A 17,973-nucleotide genomic window follows, 5' to 3' on the forward strand; every position below is an offset into this window, starting at 1 on the left:
TCTGCACCCAGCAGCCGCATCACTGTCGCTAGCAACCTAACCTCACCGAATCCAGATCATCTCCACCATCATGTCCACCTACCTGAACTCTGACCCGCCACCGTCTGCATCCACTGCCGCACCATCAGAGATCGCACTCACTTCTCCCTCAGGAAACCCTATGTGGAATCCGATTGACAATTATGGGGTTTTTTGGTGAAAGAGAAAAGGTCGGTGAACAGTACTGTACTGTGAAATTGTAAAAGAAGTGAAGGTGGGATCTAATTGGAGCATCCAACTCCTCCAGTTGAACAAGGAAATAAAAAAACATGAGAGGGATGTGCTTGCATTGTTGGGAAATTGAAAAGAAATTGGCTCTTGAAGGCCACGCGCGTGTTTGTTTTTATTTTATTTTAAAGAAGTTGTCATCTGTAATGATCGCTTTAGCGTGACTGGTGACCACTTGAGTGATATGAATGTGCTAAATTGAATTTTTTGCTTTTTTGTTCAGAAGTTTATTTGAAACTTGGCACTGACACTGGCATTGAAATCTTGCACTGGCATTGACGCTGACACTAACATTAGAATCTTGCACTGGCACTAATGTTGAAATCTTGCATTAGAATCTTACATTGGCATCGATGGAATTTCGTAGTTGAATTGGCATCAAAACTTAGCATGACAGAACTTGTATCCACATCTATCTACTGTCAAACTCAGGTTGTATATCTGGATTTAGTGCCAAGTCCATTAGGATTCGGCTTTGTTTTTTTTTTTTTTTTTTTTTGCCTAATAGAATTAGGTTTAGTTCTATGTGTGTGCGCGCGCTTGTATTCGTTTAGTATTAAGAAGTTAGTCAAGATGTAATTTTTAGTTTTTAGCCTTCCTGATAATTCTATTCTTCGTTAATAATAGTTTCATAATTTTTGTTTGTTCATTTAATACCCTGATTTTCAATTAATAGACTATATCTAGAGTTCAAAACACGCCAATGTAATTAAAAAAATATAAGCATAACATATATAGTTTCCATTAATTTTGAAGGGAAACAAATCATCTTATAAGAAGCTAGCCAACATGATCACGTAATAGACAACGAAATTGTATATGGCCAACATAAATAAGATAAAAGATGTTTACCAAAAAAATGCCATAAGGAAACCATAAACAATAGAGAGTGGCATCTCCACTATGAGTAAAACGTGGTGTCATTTTCTACAAGGGTCAGTGTTTATCGTACGTTTAGTATTTTTTTTTAATTTTCCAGTTAACTTATTCTCTATCCTTTTGACTCGTTTTCAGACATCTTTTTGAAGAAGAATTGATTGATTATTTCTCCCCTAATTTATGATATCCAATTAAAATATACTTTTGTCACATCCCAGTCTCGACTTCGTCGTAGCATGATATTATTCGTTTTGGGTCTCGGCCACGCCCTTACAGTTTTGTTTCTGGGAACTCCGACGAGAACTTCCCAGTGGGTCACCCATCTTAGGATTGTTCTCGCCCGAACTCGCTTAACCTCGGAGTTTCGATGGAACCCGAAACCAGTGAGTTCCCAAAAGGTCTCGTGCTATAGGAGGTGGGCATGTACATATAAGGCACATCACCCCCTCTCCGTTGGTTGATGTGGGATCTTACAATCCAACCCACTTAAGGGGAACCCAGCGTCCTCGTTGGCACATTCTGAACGGCAGAATGGCTCTGATACCATTTTATCACATCCCAGACCAGCTCCGCCGTAGCATGATATTGTTCGCTTTGGGCCACGCCTTCACGATTTTATTTTTGGGTTTCGGCATGAGAACTTCCCAGTGGATCACCCATCCTAGGATTGCTCTCGCCCGAACTCGCTTAACTTTGGAGTTCCGATGGAACCTGAAGCCAGTGAGTTCCCAAAAAGCCTCGTGCTATAAGAGGTGGGCATATACATACAAGGCACATCACCTCCTTTCTGTTGATCGATGTGAAATCTTACACTTTTATCATAAGATCAGCCACACGTTTTCTGATTCCAAACTAACTTTTTTATAAGTATTTTATTGGACAAATGCATACAAGTTGTTTATCCTCAAACATAATATGTGATAGTAGCAGTCGGATAAAATTAACTTTGAATACATGAAGCCTACTGTCAAGTCTACATGTATTAACGATTTGTTGATAATCTTGCGTGATAGGACAATGCAACCATGCATGTTTGTGAGTTATGAGCACTAAGCTTGGTGATCAACCACCACGATGAAAATGCGATAACAATTCATTTGGCATTGGCACCATATTGCGTATACAAAATATGTTGCGAAAAGACAATTCTCCATATATTATATACTAAAATGGCATTGGCACATTGCATAGAAGGCACCCTCGTGCATGCAAGCGTGTTCCACTAGGTGACTATAATTTTATTAATTTCCTTCAAAACCCTATTTCTGATAAATGCGCACATACAGCCAATGTTGGTTTTGAGGCATGTCACAAATTTTTAGGGTACTGGCGTTAAATTGAAGTGGCGAGCCCCCAGCAAGATAGGTCCACTTTAGGTTAATATCTAGTTACTATATTATGTCCCACCTTGGCTACTTTTCATGGGATAGCCGTGTATATATAAGCACGATTTCTTCCTTCCAAACTTCACAACTACAAAGTGAGTGATTTGTATTGATCTGTCTAGGTAAAACAAGCAAAAAAACTAAGAGAATATTTCTATTAATATTTCGTAGCAGTAATTTATGGGTTCGATCCTTGTACTCAAAAATATTCAAGACAAAGATGAGAGGCACAAGTTTTCAATTTTCGGAATTATTTCCAATCTTAAAAATAGAATACTTGATCAGAAAGGCAAGCAATATATGAGAAAGCTGCTTCACAGCATCAAGGTTGGAGTTGCCCTAGTTCTGGTTTCACTTCTCTTTCTTGTCGACCCTTTGTATGAGCAAGTTGGAGAGAATGCTATGTGGGCTATCATGACCGTCCTCGTCATTTTCGAGTTCTACGCAGGCGAGCTCTATTTCTATATTTTGGTTACACTGAAGGATTTCGCTCTTTATTAATTTCTATTGTGCTTAATTTAGCCAACAAAAAAAAAGTCAATAAGTTACTAATTAAGTATGGTAACAATATATTTATTTTCAGGTGCCACACTTGGTAAGGGCTTAAACCGTGGATTAGGAACAATTTTAGGAGGTGCTTTGGGGTGCTTAGCTGCAACTTTTGCTCAAAAAGTTGGTGGAATGGGCAAAGGCAACGCTGTATTCATCGGTTCTTCGGTGTTTATCATCGGTAAGGTTAAGGCCATCGATTAATTTTGATTTTTGATTATAAAGTGCTCAAGTATAATTTCGCGACGTAACTTTTATAGTGCATGATCTTCTTTTTTTTTTTGTTAAATATATATATGGTGCGTGGTCTAAATATTGTACAAAGTTGGCCTCCAAAAAATTTGGAACTTCCACCTTACCCAAGAAAGATCGTGGCGCTTTATCCACGTACCATGCATTACTACAGATTTTAATGGTTGATGACGAAATTGTGATCGTATATTTTATATATATATATATATATAAAATAAAATTTTTGAGTGGTACGAATTGAAATTTATTGAATAAGGGGAAAAAAAATCAAAGCAAAAAGATAAACTAGTTAAGTAAACCTTACATTTCAGGTGCATCTGTGACATATTCTAGATTAGTGCCAAGCATTAAGAAAAGATACGACTATGGAGCCATGATCTTCATCCTGACCTTCAATCTAGTAATCGTATCGGGTTTACGTGCCCAAAAAGTGTTGGAATTAGCTCGTGATCGTCTTTCAACGATCGGGATGGGATTTGCTGTTTGCATATTCATAAACTTGCTGGTCTACCCCGCATGGGCTAGTGATGAACTTCATGACTCTACAACTCATAAATTTCAACTCCTAGCAGACTCAATTGAAGGTAATATACAATTAAAGCATGTATTGGTTTGTGTTAGAGATTAAAGTAAACGCATGAACCATCTAATTAAGAAAATAATTAACCATCTTGTCCAATAATTGACGATTTGCAGGATGCTTGGAGAATTACTTCAGACAGGACAATGAAAATATGAAGGATAACCAGACTTCCATTTCTAGTAGTTGCAAGGCGGTGTTGCACTCCAAGACAAAGGATGAGACACTGGTATAATACTATTTCATACACATTTTATCGAGAGCGTTGTTATTTGTAACCCACATTAATTTATTTACACCCTTTTCTAGTAATTGAAAATATAACTCACATGTAAGTTGTTTTTTTTTATCAATTATAAGCAAAAAAGTCATCTGGTGTTCCATAATTATGCATATATGTCAGGCAAATTTTGCGAAATGGGAACCATGGCATGGAAAGTTTGGTCTCCACTACCCATGGACAAAATACCTACAACTTGGAGAGCTTCTTCGAGAGCTAGCTACCATTGTCATTTCCCTGAAAGGCTGTCTTCAATCTCCTAAACAGGTACATATATACGCACAAAGTAGCCTTTGCTTAAATTCTTTTTGGTTCATTTTCTTTGAGCAGCAGTGTTATACTTAGACACTTAGTACTGAAAAGGAAATTAATACAGGTGGGTTTCACGTATAATCGTACGTAGGGGCTACTTCTGTTAAAAAGTGTGTCGGAAAATGTATAGATTTTGTGTATTCAAATATAATTATTGATTTTTTTTTTTTAAAGAAATATTCTTAGCTGTTGTGTGTGATTGTTAGCCTTCATCGAGTCTGAAGCAATCAATCGAAGAGTCTAGTGAAGCTGTTGGGGTGACACTTGTATGGAGCCTAAGAGAGCTTGGAGAGAGCCTTCGGAAGATGAGACGATGCAACCAACAGGTTGTGATAGTGCCCAAATTGAAGTCAATGAGACTAGAGCTAAGCTCGATTGTTTCTCCAACTTCCAAATTTGGACCAATAGAAAATGCTGATGAACTTGCGATTGCAAGCTTTGTCTTCTTGTTGACAGAGATGGTTGAAAAGGTGGAAGAATTGGCAAAGGAGATTGAAGAACTTGGAGAGATTGCTGGTTTTCATACTAAATAGATATAGCTATGCCTATATATAGACCCTAATATTCTCAACTATACGGTGCATAGCCATTTGCCAATTTTTGGCCTACAAAACTCCTAATATGTTCTGAAATTATGGGACTTAATCTGGAAGGGATGCATAGACTTAATTTGGAAAGGATGCACAGCTAGCTATATTTATGGTATATTCACATATTGTTGTGAATGGTGTGATGCCCATTAGAATGAAAATCAAAGTGTTACATGGCCTAAATAGTGTTAGTATGTTTTTACTATTTTGGTGTGTAGATTTTCCAAAAGCACTAAGGAAGATGTTGGATGAAAACCTCTATATCTGTTTGTATCATTATTAACAACAAAGGGTTAAAAGTTGAAAGAATTATACAAGTTTTCCTCACTTCTTTACTTCTTCATTTCCCTTGTTCGACACAAGTGAAGAAAACAAACAGAGTAATACATTGATCTTGTTCCACTTCAATCTCCAGTACAAGTTCTCTCTCATTATTTTTTTTTCTTTTTATAACACGTTATTAGCACGACACTCTAATCAGTTTTTATTTCCAAAAAATGTTTCCCATAAGGATTTTACTATTTCTATTCCTTCTCTTCCTTACCTGCTTTGTGATCCCTCGCCACCACAGTGAAGATCTGTTACCTACATACCTTTTTCTAATCTTCATGCTACTAACTACTTATATTTTGTTAATTTCTTATTTGGTGTTCTAACTACTAACTCAGTATTTATTTATGTTAATTTTGCAGTAAACTTTAATGGTGCGGTATAATCGCTCATCATGCACAACATATTTAATTTTGCTGCTAACTTGAATGGTGCAGTGTAATCACTCATCATGCACTACATATTTCATTTAGTTGCTAACTTGAATGGTGCAGTATAACCACCCATCTGCACTACTTTATTTTGTTGAAGAAGGTGTTGTAATCTTCTATCCTGCACTACTTTATTCTGGTGTAGTACAATTGCTCTTCTCATTAATTTTTTTTTTTAAAGGTAGTAATATTTAATACTGATGACAGGGTCTATGTAGTAATTACTACTAGCTACCTAACAATTTTTTAGTTGATGTCTAAATTAAGTAACCTTGAGCTTGAAATTTCGAGTGCTTGTCATTTTGGCCTAAAGTTCAAAAATGAAAATTTTGTAAGTACAAGATGTTCTAATATTACATTATCTTGGAATCCATATTATTGCAAGTTCTAGCACATCTCATTTTTCAGGAAAAAATGGCGAACTTAGCAAAGCTTGATCTTATCACATTTGAAATAACTACCTTACCTAGGTTGTAGATGCCATGATCCATCTTGAGGCATGCAATCTTAGGGACACCATCCAGAAAGGAAACACAACATCCTCCCAAGATCGTGCGAAAGCCATGATCTTCATTCGTCACCACATCCATGAATGATTGAAATGCCTTGAGAGATAGATATAATCACCATAAGGAAGTGATTCTCCAAAGAGCTCGTTATGATTTGACACATCTACGAATCCAAAATTTTAAGTTAGTTGCTAGATATAATTCTGCAATGTTTAGAATCAACTCCCAAATGAAATTTTGTAGGGATAATGTCATTGAAGCAGACATGCTGGAAAAAAGCATTTAGTACTTTTCATGCATGTAATTTGCTCATGCAACATCAATATAGAGAGCAAAATTTTGCAGTGGCTGAGCAGAACAATGAGCTCTAAATAATAAAAAAAAAAAAACATTAGTCTCGACCAACTGGATCAGCGCCAAGCCCATAAATGAATGTTGTTTCCCTTGAAGCAATTACCGCATCCTTTCGTGGCATTAATTACAGATGAGAACATGGCCCCAAGCGAGGCCGATGGAATAGAAAGTTTAAGAACTATGTGCGCACAATTGCAATCAAGTTCCACAGAATAATCCAAACCCAAGCTTTAAATAATTTGGACGAAGGTGGTGTAATCGTCTCAATAAGTATTTAATCAAGGAAGGATATACCAATGATATTATTTGTCTTATGTGTTTATTAAAATATCTAACTTTGGATTTGCTATAGTGGCAATATATGTTGATGACATCAACTTAGTTGGGACTCCTGAAGAGCTCAACAAAACTACTCAATATTTGAAAAACAAATTTAACATGAAAGGCCTTAGAAAACAAAATATTGTTTTGGCCTACAGATCGAGCATTGTACTAATGGAATTTTAGTCCATAAGTCAAGTTACGTGGAAAAGGTTTTAAAGCAATTTAGCATGGATAAAGCTCATTTGATCTCTTGACATTACGAAAGATCCATTCCATGCAAAAGAAGATGATGAAATAGTTCTTAGTCTAGAAGTACCATATCTGAGTGTAATAGGTGCTTTATTATATTTAGCATAATGTACTAGACCAGATGTAGCTTTTTTCAGTCAACTTGTTAGCAAAATATAGCTCTGCTCTAACAATTTGATATTAGAAGGGAATTTAAGATGTTGTACTATATCTTCATGAGATAAAAGCATGGGCCTACTCCATTATGAGAAACCCACATATGACCATAATCTTTTTTAATAAATAGATGTTGGTTTTCAATCTGATATGCATAAAGCCACTCACAAATTGGATATGTGTTCACTTATGGAAATATAATAATTTCATGGTACTCAACGAAGCAAACACTAGCTTCTGCATCTTCTAATCACTCAAAAATATTTGCTCTCCATGAAGCCAATCGTGAATGTTTTTAGTTAAGATCAATGATCCATCACATCTAGAACTCATGTGGTCTGTCTTAATGAACAAATACTGCAACTATCATTGAAGACAATTGAACTTGCATTGCTGAAATGAAGGAAGGATTCATCAAAGACGATAAAACTAAACACATATCTCCAAAGTTTTTCAATATACATGAGCTTCAGAAGGTTAAAATTATTGAAGTCAGACAAATATGTTCCAACGATAACCTAGTAGGCCTATTCACCAAATCTCTATCAAAGTGTATGTTCCAGAAGCTGATGCAAGGTATCAGATTACATCGACTCATTAATTGATCAAATTGAAGATTACGGAATCAGGGGGAGCATCCAAGACATGCGATTTTTCCTTACAAGATTTTAACTAGGCAACAAAAGCACATTCGACATTATATCAATAATCCAAGCAAAGTTGTACTCTTTTTCCTTGCTACGATTTTTTCCTATTGGGTTTTTTTTTAGCAAGATTTTAATGAGGCAACCGATATTGATATATGGGCATCCATGAGGAAGTCTTATGAATGGTGTGATGTGAAGGCCATTAGAATGAAAGTCAAAGTATTACATGGCCTAAATAGTGTTAGTTTTGTTTTTACTATTTTGGTGTGTAGATTTTCCAAGCACTAAGGAAGAAGTTGGATGAAAACCTCTATATAAAGAGGTATGTTTGTCTCATTGTTAACAACAACAAAGGGATAAAATTTGAAAGAAATTATACAAGTTTCCCTCACTTCTCTACTTCTTCATTTTCCTTATTAGATACAAGTGAAGAAAACAAACAGAGTGATACATTGATCATGTTCCACTTTATTCTCCAGCACAGGTTCTCACTCATTATTTTTTACCTATTTATAACATAAATATATATTAATTAACCGTGTAACTGAAACTATGACGGATTACTTTATCATATAATAGATTGTTGAGATTACTTCATCATATAATGTGTTTTTATGCATGCATATTTTTTGGAAAGAAAAAAAAAAAAAATTGGATTCGGATATGTTGTGCCTAACTTAGGACTTGAGAAATTTTTATACAACAACACACTCATAAGGGTTGGGATCGTTGGGGCTCATATATAATCAGGTTTGTAAAGTGAAGAAAGGGTGACTAAATTTTGCCTTGCCTAAAGTTGTCAAAGTATGCTTAACCTTTGGATTTTAAATCATTCCTTGTTATTGAAAATAAATTACTAAAACATTTTATAGTCTCACCAAGAGAGAAATGGTTAAGGATTACTCATTGTGAGATTTCAAACCTTGTGAGTGTGCTGCCGTATAGAACAGCCACACGCGCAGTAAATTTTCTCCCAACTTAGATTTCATCATCACTCACACCACAGAAAAACATATACAAAATATGGGATAGATTAATAGGTTTGGCTTAATCTCTATTCTCTACCAAGGTCCCTTAACAAAGCTGCAGGCCAAATAAGATTATAGGATTATGACCACTCTATCCCGGCATCAATACTCATGTCTTAAATAATGTCATGATCTTATAAAAATTCAGTTTTCAGAAGCAAATATTTCTGTTAGAAGAAGACACATATATAAGCAAACAACAGGATAATCAAACATAAGACCAATCAAGTAGGACAAATAACAGTATACAAATATGGATGCTGACGGAGAAACATATAATTATAGTGATCAAGATTAAGAAAATCCATAAAAAGAATATTCCAAAGTTGAAACACTTCCAAGTCTGTTAAGATCAAGAGGCATCACAACAAGAAGAAACAGAGAAAAAAATGGGCATTCATCTCATGAAAATTGCAGTAACCCTAACCCTAATCGGACTCGTAGGGTTTTCCTTTTGCAGTGTGGTCGGAAGCACTCCAGACAAAAACGTGACAAGTCTTCTATGCAACGGAGGATTGTACACAGCTGGTGATCCTTTTTCTGTTAGCCAAGGTACGTGTCAAAATGCGATGGACGGTCAGCAGTTCTTGTTGGTTGTGCAGTAAGGTATAAGCACTACCCATTTACGTACTGACGGATCAGCCTAATCAAAGATTGCATTAGCTAACTAAACTGTCTGTTCAATAAGTTTGATTTCCACTAGCCACTAAATGCTGCTGCTGCAATAACATTATCTAATTTCAGTGTGTACTAAAAATCTTCCTATTGTGATGAATGAATGGGATAGCTAGCTTTTCATGATTCAGTCTTTTCTTACCTTTTGGAGACTGCATTATTGCGTTTGTGGTAGTTGGACGTGAAGATATATATCAGTGCACTGATTGGTAGAGTCCTACAAATAAAGACACCATTTTTTCGTTCTTTTTTAGGTACATTTATTCCGTCAAGAAACCGGCAGTTGCATATGTCTTAGTAGCAGGTCAGAAATATAGCCAGAACGGATTTTCGCCAACCAAAACATCTTTCAAAAACCAACATGAATTTAAGAAGTAAATGGTGCTATTCACACATCTATTTTTACCTCTCACACACCCTTATTAATTTTTGCTGTTGAACTTCTTTCATTCATTCGATCAGACAGCCAAAAATTGAAAATGAATGTGAAAAGTAAAAATAGGTGTGTTGATAACACTATGCTATTTTTTCCCATCAACTTACTTTACTCTAAAACAGACCCAATTAACAAGGGAGTCTTCTTCTTCGCAAGAGTAGCCTCTACAAATTCTCTCTCTCCCCTTCTCTCATCTTTCTCTCTCCCTCTGTTTTCTATCTCTCTCAATTCTTTTCAAGGCATTTGGTGCGGGAAGGGGTGCAAGTTGGATTAAAAATTTCAATCCGAATTGAAATTTTCCGTTTCGAGCAGTCCAAACATTTTCAATTTCGAAAATGTCCAAAATTTTTGGATGACAAATGGAATGTACCTATCCAATCCAAGTTTCCAAATTTGTGATCAAAAATTTCTCAAACTTATTAACCAATAGACACATGTCTATTGTCTATTGGTTACACTTGTCATCACTCAATTGGTTAGAGTTGTTAGTGAGTGTTGGTTGTTAGAATTTGGTGATTAGTTGAAGTTAGTTAGGAAGGGTATTATTGTAATAGTCAAAGGATATGGATGCTATATAAATACAATGTAAAGCTTCTAGCAAAATATCAAGTAATGAAAATTTGTTGTGATTCCTTCATTCCTAAGCTTCATTTTCCTCTCTCTCTATTTCTTTCAAAGCTTAAAGTCTCAACTGTTATGAAAACTTAGCACTACAACAAAAAACCATGCATATTCTTATTTATTCATGTTTATTGCTATACTTAGAGCTGTATTATTTCATATCTTGTATATTTAATCATACTATTATAATTAAAAATAAATAGTACAATCATACTTACTATTTTATCTTGTCTATCATGATTTTATTTCATACATACTCGTAACGGTCAATTATCATCGGTTTTGCGTCAAGATTTCCGTTAGCTTCAAGGATTCTATGTTTTTTTCTTAAAGTATTTTTCCAAGTCTTCCTCTATTCCATTTGTCAAGCCTCCATCTATAAAAGAGCAATTTTGGAACTCCTACAAAGGATAGTTCTCACCCCAAACCCAATTCCCATCAAACACGTCACATGCATCGCTTCCTTCGTCAAGAAATCCTGGCAGTACTTTCCCACTCGATGATGATAACGGTAATGATGAGCCATGCAATCCCCCCAGCAAGACAACCCCACGAGAGCAAATCCCGCTGATAACTGTAGGTTAATCCAAGTAGGAGAATCAGCTAAGGAAAATGACAGTGACCAAGAAGAAGCCAAGAATTCCCAGAGAAGGTTCCAGAGGGTTGAAGCATTTGAACTTCTTGAAGAACTACGAGTGGATTAGTTTTTCGTCTGTGTCCAGTGTGGAGTTGCAGTGCTATTAGCCATTTCTTCGAAAAACAAAAGATTGATGATAAACGGGACCGGGCGATCGAATTTTATGGTGGTTGAAGCGACCGAATGATTGTCGATACAGCCGGGTTTTCGAAGCTGCCATTTTTAAGGTTTAGAGACTTAAAGAGGCAGAAGTAGAAGAATGGCGCGCTTGGGCGCAAACTGATTTGATTTGCAAACACGTGCGAGTATTTTTATTTTGGAAATCACACGTGAGAAGCCGCTTGAGATTTGAACTCGTAGGGAATATTTTTGCTCATAAGCGTTTTCTGTAAAAGGGAGACGTTAAAACTTTTTATCAAAATTTCACCCTAGTCGCTTCTTCAAGAAATGTTGTTTTGTACTCCAAACGCATTTTACGTGTTTCTATCAAACCTAGTTAGAAGCGCTTCTTTGAAAACAAAAAATCCATGTAGAAGAAACCGTTTATTAATAGTTGAAAATCAAATAAAAGAGACTCCACCATTATTTATATACAAGTTATAGTCCGTTCAATGTTCCGATTCTATTTTGTATTCTGTAACCGGTCTATTTATGCATATTTTTCCCAGAAAGCATATGAACACGACTCAAATTAACGCTAGAGTCGAAGTAAAATCTCTTTCATTGACTTTAGATACAACGAAACCCCTGCAATATCCAGGGCAATAAAAACTTGTGTAATTACATTCTGTGAATATAAGTAAAACCATGTGTACATGTATAACCAGTATCAAGCTTGCCTCATCATCTCTTTCTACTTGCATCCTTGAAGTTTAGCATGCTCCGTAAACCAACTTCCGTCCTTCGGGTCCAGAGATGACGAATCTACTGCAAAAAATTATCCAACAAAAGCCTCCAAAATGACTTGAATTCTCACCAACCAATGAATCCCAGCTTTACATGTTAGCATAGCAAACCTCCAGTAATCTCTCGTTCTAATTTCCGCTCGTTAAGCAAAACCCGTCTAATGCTCGAGAAAAATGAAGATGCTAACAGTACCACCCAACTCTTACCTTTACATGCCAGACTTCTTCCGGTGATTGTGGCCAACAAAATGTTCCGGTTTTTTCCAGGAAGTTTTTAATAACTATTCACAATGTAAACTACAAAGATTTGGTTGAGTTTCATGCGCGAATGGATTCCCGTTTAAGGAAGAGTGCATACAGAAGCTCGTTCCATGAATCAGGCACACCTGGGAGGCACCAGTGGCTGCAGTCTTGATGGTGGACGGAGGCTGGTCCAGTCTCAGGCCCTAGATAGTATAGAGAGGCATGACCATCTTTTCTCCACAGAGACATGTTCGTCACATTGAGCAAATCCAGTTTCCTAACATGTGACTCATTTGAACGCTCTGATATGAGATCAAAGATAGTCTTGTAAACACTTTCGGATGAATTGGACAACAAATTTAATCCAGGTAGGTTCTCCAACTGACAACCACCACCCGTATTCCAATCACCGCCACTGTTACATCCACAACCTATTGATTAGTGTTAAGTTATACATATGCGGTAAAAACCAAAAGCAACATTTTCCCTGAACACATGAAGTGAAAATGTGCAAACGTATACGGTATTGGTATATGTTCTGATGCTAAAGCCGATACAAGCAAATGAAAAAACACAAAGAACCTCTAAAGTGCAAAGCCAAACTGAAGGCCAAAATTGATGTATCAATGAGACTGCCAACAAAATGATGGAGCAAACCTGAAATGCACGGGAGCATAAGTTCGAAAGAGAACATAAGACTTGCTCATGTTCACTTCATTGCCAATCCAATCGATCACAGTATCTAACGACCTACGAAATGCTGTTTCGACAGTCATATTCATCTTCACCTCCTCTCCTTCTTGGAAGTAGCAACCACTGACAAGTCATGAAATTCCAAAAATCAGACATGATCCGATAAATCATAGGCACACACTTTTCTCCATGACAATTATGAATCCTTATTCAACCAAATAATTAAAAGTTTAAATCACAAATTCGTTGTAAACTTTCCACCTCTTAGAGTTTCAAAGTTTGTGTAACAAGAAATGTTATGAAAACTAACAAAAAAGTTGTAAGAGAAAGTTATCAGGATTTACTCTCGTATGGTCTTCTCATAACTCCACCAATGCCCCGCATTGAGAATCAGCACATCTGCATCTCTCCACTGCCTGGAAGTCCTTTCCAGTTGATCCACCCTTAAGGTTATCTTCACCTTTTCTGGAGCGCCAGCAGGAGGGTGGCCCTGAAAGACTAGAAATGGTGCTCTGTAGTATTCCACAGTGCAGTTGAAGTCCTCAAACTTGAATATCAAGAACCCTGAATGCTTTGTGATTGGATTCCCATTCACCTCATAGATTGAAGTCTTGTTAGGAACCGCAGAGGAGAGCATACAGAGAAGAGACTCCCATTGGTTCCTTCCAATTGAATCACCAACAAATACAACACGCCGGTTCCGAAGCTTCTCCAACATCTTCCCTGCATCGAATCTGTTCTTAAGACAAGAGATAAACCGAATATAAGATCTTGTCCAATCTAACTACTAAAGATCACTCAAATGTACTCAACTAGAGAGTATTCGGTGTACCATCATCATTATCATCATAAGTACTAAAGATCACTCAAATGTACCACTACCGATTATCGTTGTAATTATGATGAAAATTCACGATTTATAGACGAAATTGTCTAATGTTATCTTTTCGGACTCACTTAACTTGTAATCAGACGAAAACAAAACCTCCAGATTGAAAAAGCATATGATGAAACCAAAGGACAAAACAACCAAAACAAAAGGGCAAACAGAGAACTTTCTCGCTACTCGAGCTGTTTGAACTAAAAATATACAAACACTGAAAGAATTGATAAAGCCAAAAGGCAATAAAGGGTCACGGGTGAGCAGCTAATCCACAAAAAAGGTACACCCACCAACCTCCACAAAAACTTAAAATCATTCACACAGAAAATAACAAGGACATCATTAAGAATGGAACCAACCGAAGTTCGAATCATCTCCCCGTAGTTTGGATTAGATTAATTACAATATCACTCGGTTAACAATACAAAAAGCAAACAAAAGACGGAAAACTTTATCACTCGATTAATTACAATATCTGTTAACAATATCTGTTCATTACACTATCACTCGATTAATTACAATATCGGTTAACAATATCACTCGATTAATTACAATATCTGTTAACAATATCTGTTCATTACACTATCACTCGATTAATTACAATATCGGTTAACAATATCACTCGATTAATTACAATATCTGTTCATTACAACAACAGATGAATAAATTAAATTCCAGTTACTGGTAAAACTTTATCTGTTCACCTAATTAATAAACTAAATTTCAATTAGGTTGCCAATAAATTCAGGAAGCTTACTTCCCTACTAGCACTGAACCCGTATCTAAACAACACCAAACCAATACAAACATGATAATCATTTTTCTTTCTTTATTTTTTGACAAGGCGATATTCTAAACTACTCAAATTTTCGTAAAATGGATACGAAGTAAGAAATAAACAGAATGGTCGAGTAGTACTAGTACCTGGGCAAGGTGCAACCCTTGGGCTGCCAACGCCACTTGGTGTAGAAATTATCAGGCCGGCCATTCTCAGAACATCTAAACCCTTCATCTAAAAGGCTACAATTCTGAGACTCGTACAACGGATAGCTCTCATCCCAAACCCAATTCCCATCAAACACGTCACAGCCGTTACCGCCTTCCTCAAGAAATCCCAGCAGTCCATTCCCCTTTGACGGCAACCCCAGAATCCGACTGTAAACTTTACGGTGATCCAAGTAGAAGCAGCTAACGAAGAAAAAAGCGACCAAGAAGAACCCAAGAATCCCCAGAGAGGGTTCAAGAGGGTTGGAGCGTTTGAGTTTCTTGAAGAACTCCAAGTGGGTCATTGTGCTTTCCTCTGTTTGGTGTGGAGACGCGGGATTGTTATTCGCCATTTGTTTGAAGAATGAAGCATTGAGAGTTCGTGGGAGTTGTGGGGGTTGGAGAAATGGTCCAAAAACAAAGGGATAAATTCGCTGGGTGCTGGCACAAAGTCTTTAGGGTGGAGTTGCTCTTAAAAGATGGGCGGTTTAGACTTCTAGAGTGAGAAAGGAAGACGTGGGGTCTGAGAGAGAAAGTAAGCATTAGTGGCTAAAAGAAGACATTTTTCGAATTGGGTTTTCTTCCAAATATCACATCAGGGTTGTTCGTTTGTGTTTGCTGCAGAAAAATGGGAGGATTAAAGCGTTTCGGCGGTGGTTTTTTACCAGTTGGTTCACAGAGAGAGAGAGAGAGAGAGCGAGAGAGAGAGAGATGGGTTGACAAGTAAGAAGCAGAAATGCTCGACTCAAGAATTTGAAAACATTCATGCTTTTCTTTAATTGATTGGTTTCAGAGTTCAGAGTCTTGGTAATAGGTGGGTAAATTAAATTTTCTTTTCGATTCTGTAGCTTAAAATAATTAAATTTAGGACAACACACGTTATTTATACTCGCAATAATCCTCACAATTTCAATTTTGTTTCATTTACTCACCATCCTCAAATGTTTTTATTTTATTTATTTTAAATTTTGAGATTGTATGTAGTGTATAAATTTCGAAATTTAAATTTATCTAATAGTAATAAATGAGGAGCATCACATCACTTAAAAGTGGTGAGCAAAAATAATTCATTTTGTCTTTGTATTTCAGATGCATAAAATTTAGGGAGTTTTAACGAAAAACATACGATATTGTTCACTTTAACGAAAAACCACATTTTTACACTAAAAAGTCAAACATAGTACTATTTACTTTATCCTTTATTTTGTCATTATCATTAAAACTCAAAGTTTTCAAGTCATTTTCATTAGTTTTCCTTAAAATTTAGGCTTAAATGTTAAAATGGTCCATGTATTTGAGTTATTGGATCAATTTAGTATCTGTGTTTTCAATTTGGCCAATTTGATCTTTGTATTCATCTCTTAAGGACATTTCCATCTGTAAAATTTTTTTATAAATTATTATTTATAAAATTATAATCTATTTGATTTAAAATGAAATAAACTTATAACGTATAACTTTTCCAACTCTCCAACTTCCTCCCTAACATTACCCCCTTTCTTTTCTATGTCACAACCTTAATTATTTTTCAAGTTGGAAGTTTTATTTCTTATATGTGTTATTCTTATTGATTTGCATTTTTCAGTAAAGAGAAAGGGTAATTATTTCTCATATGATTTTTCTTATGAAGTTTTTAAAAGAGATTGAATGAAATGTTCTTAATTGGTTAACATAGACAAACACGAGGACTAAATTAACCAAATTGAAAACACGGGGAGTAGATTGGCCATATAACTATAACACGGGGACCATTTTTGTCACATCCTGGCCCAGGACGGATCACTTCCCGGGCCCGCTCCACCACCGTAGCACGATATTGTCCGTTTTGGGTCCCAACCACGCCCTTACGGTTTTGTTTCTGGGAACTCACACGAGAACTTCCCAGTGGGTCACCCATCATGGGAGTGTTCTAGCCCCCATCTCGCTTAACTTAGGAGTTCCGATGGAGCCCGAAGCCAGTGAGCTCCCAAAAGGCCTCGTGCTAGGTAGGGATGGGAATATACATTTAAGGATCACTCCCCTGGGCGATGTGAGATGTTACAATTTTGATATTTAAGCCTAAAATTTATTCATTGTAATTTGCAATCTACTAAAATCAAGTTGGGGCTCTTCTTCAACTAATTGCATTTTGGGTTTAAACTATTTTTGTAATGCCCCGGTCCCGAAATATTTATTTTCGAGAAATAATTCCAATGATAGGCCCAATTCAATTCTCTTGTTTGATTTATTATCAGTACACTTTATTCTTTAATTAAAAAAAAAATTCCTAACTACTCACATAAGTATCCACCAAACTTACTTAGCAAAATGTACGTTTATATTTTTACTTTAACACCAATACCTTCATATTCACTCTATTTCCCAACAAGAGATCAAACTCAATTGTCCAATTACCATAATTACATAATTTCTTGCTTAAATTTATTAAAAGTTCACACAATTTATATCGAGAATTTATATATACAAAACATAAGATTTCCTTTTATAATAAAATTCCAAAATCCTTACTTAGTTCAATTCCTCAATCAAAGCTATGTCCCATTTATTTAATCTCACTTATTGTATGGCTGCATCTAACATCTCATTAGACTGCCTACGTACCCTAAACAGGGATCAAGTCATTCGTAGTTCACATTTCCAAAATTCAAACCAAATCCGAATATATTCATTTAATCCACATATACCGCAATCGTATTAATATTCAAACCTTAGCAGTTAAGTCTCAAAAGCATAACTAGAATAACGAAATTCGCATAAAAACACAATGTCGGCTC

The 17,973-nt window shown here is 36.1% G+C and overlaps 2 protein-coding genes across 2 annotated transcripts; one reads left to right on the top strand and one right to left on the bottom strand.

Moving 5' to 3' along the window:
* The first annotated feature begins 2,711 nt into the window (after positions 1 to 2,711).
* On the top strand, positions 2,712 to 5,037 carry LOC137714912 (aluminum-activated malate transporter 13-like). Its single transcript, XM_068454072.1, has 6 exons — positions 2,712 to 2,979; positions 3,115 to 3,261; positions 3,644 to 3,916; positions 4,029 to 4,141; positions 4,316 to 4,459; positions 4,711 to 5,037. Exons 1-6 carry the CDS (start codon positions 2,712 to 2,714, stop codon positions 5,035 to 5,037), a joined length of 1,272 nt encoding a protein of 423 aa, XP_068310173.1.
* Positions 5,038 to 12,164: 7,127 nt separating this feature from the next.
* Positions 12,165 to 15,907, bottom strand: LOC137716431 (protein trichome birefringence-like 10). The gene is made up of 4 exons (XM_068455888.1): positions 15,140 to 15,907; positions 13,677 to 14,066; positions 13,297 to 13,455; positions 12,165 to 13,054 (listed from the first exon to the last, which is right to left on the bottom strand). The coding sequence occupies exons 1-4, from the start codon at positions 15,550 to 15,552 to the stop codon at positions 12,715 to 12,717; spliced, it is 1,302 nt and encodes a 433-aa protein (XP_068311989.1). The 5' UTR covers positions 15,553 to 15,907; the 3' UTR covers positions 12,165 to 12,714.
* Positions 15,908 to 17,973: the final 2,066 nt, after the last annotated feature.

This window comes from Pyrus communis, chromosome 14, assembly GCF_963583255.1.
Source record: "Pyrus communis chromosome 14, drPyrComm1.1, whole genome shotgun sequence".
Classification (NCBI taxonomy): domain Eukaryota; kingdom Viridiplantae; phylum Streptophyta; class Magnoliopsida; order Rosales; family Rosaceae; genus Pyrus; species Pyrus communis.

What these genes read in the sequence shown, in the direction of transcription:
- LOC137714912 (XM_068454072.1), top strand. Translation starts at nt 2,712, where the DNA reads ATGGGTTCGATCCTTGTACTCAAAAATATTCAAGACAAAGATGAGAGG. An exon ending in CCTAGCAGACTCAATTGAAG is followed by an intron (nt 3,917 to 4,028) that starts GTAATATACAAT and finishes GACGATTTGCAG; the next exon opens with GATGCTTGGAGAATTACTTC. An exon ending in GTCTTCAATCTCCTAAACAG is followed by an intron (nt 4,460 to 4,710) that starts GTACATATATAC and finishes TGTGATTGTTAG; the next exon opens with CCTTCATCGAGTCTGAAGCA.
- LOC137716431 (XM_068455888.1), bottom strand. Translation starts at nt 15,552, where the DNA reads ATGGCGAATAACAATCCCGCGTCTCCACACCAAACAGAGGAAAGCACA. An exon ending in TATGAGAAGACCATACGAGA is followed by an intron (nt 13,456 to 13,676) that starts GTAAATCCTGAT and finishes ATGACTTGTCAG; the next exon opens with TGGTTGCTACTTCCAAGAAG. An exon ending in TATGCTCCCGTGCATTTCAG is followed by an intron (nt 13,055 to 13,296) that starts GTTTGCTCCATC and finishes TGGATGTAACAG; the next exon opens with TGGCGGTGATTGGAATACGG.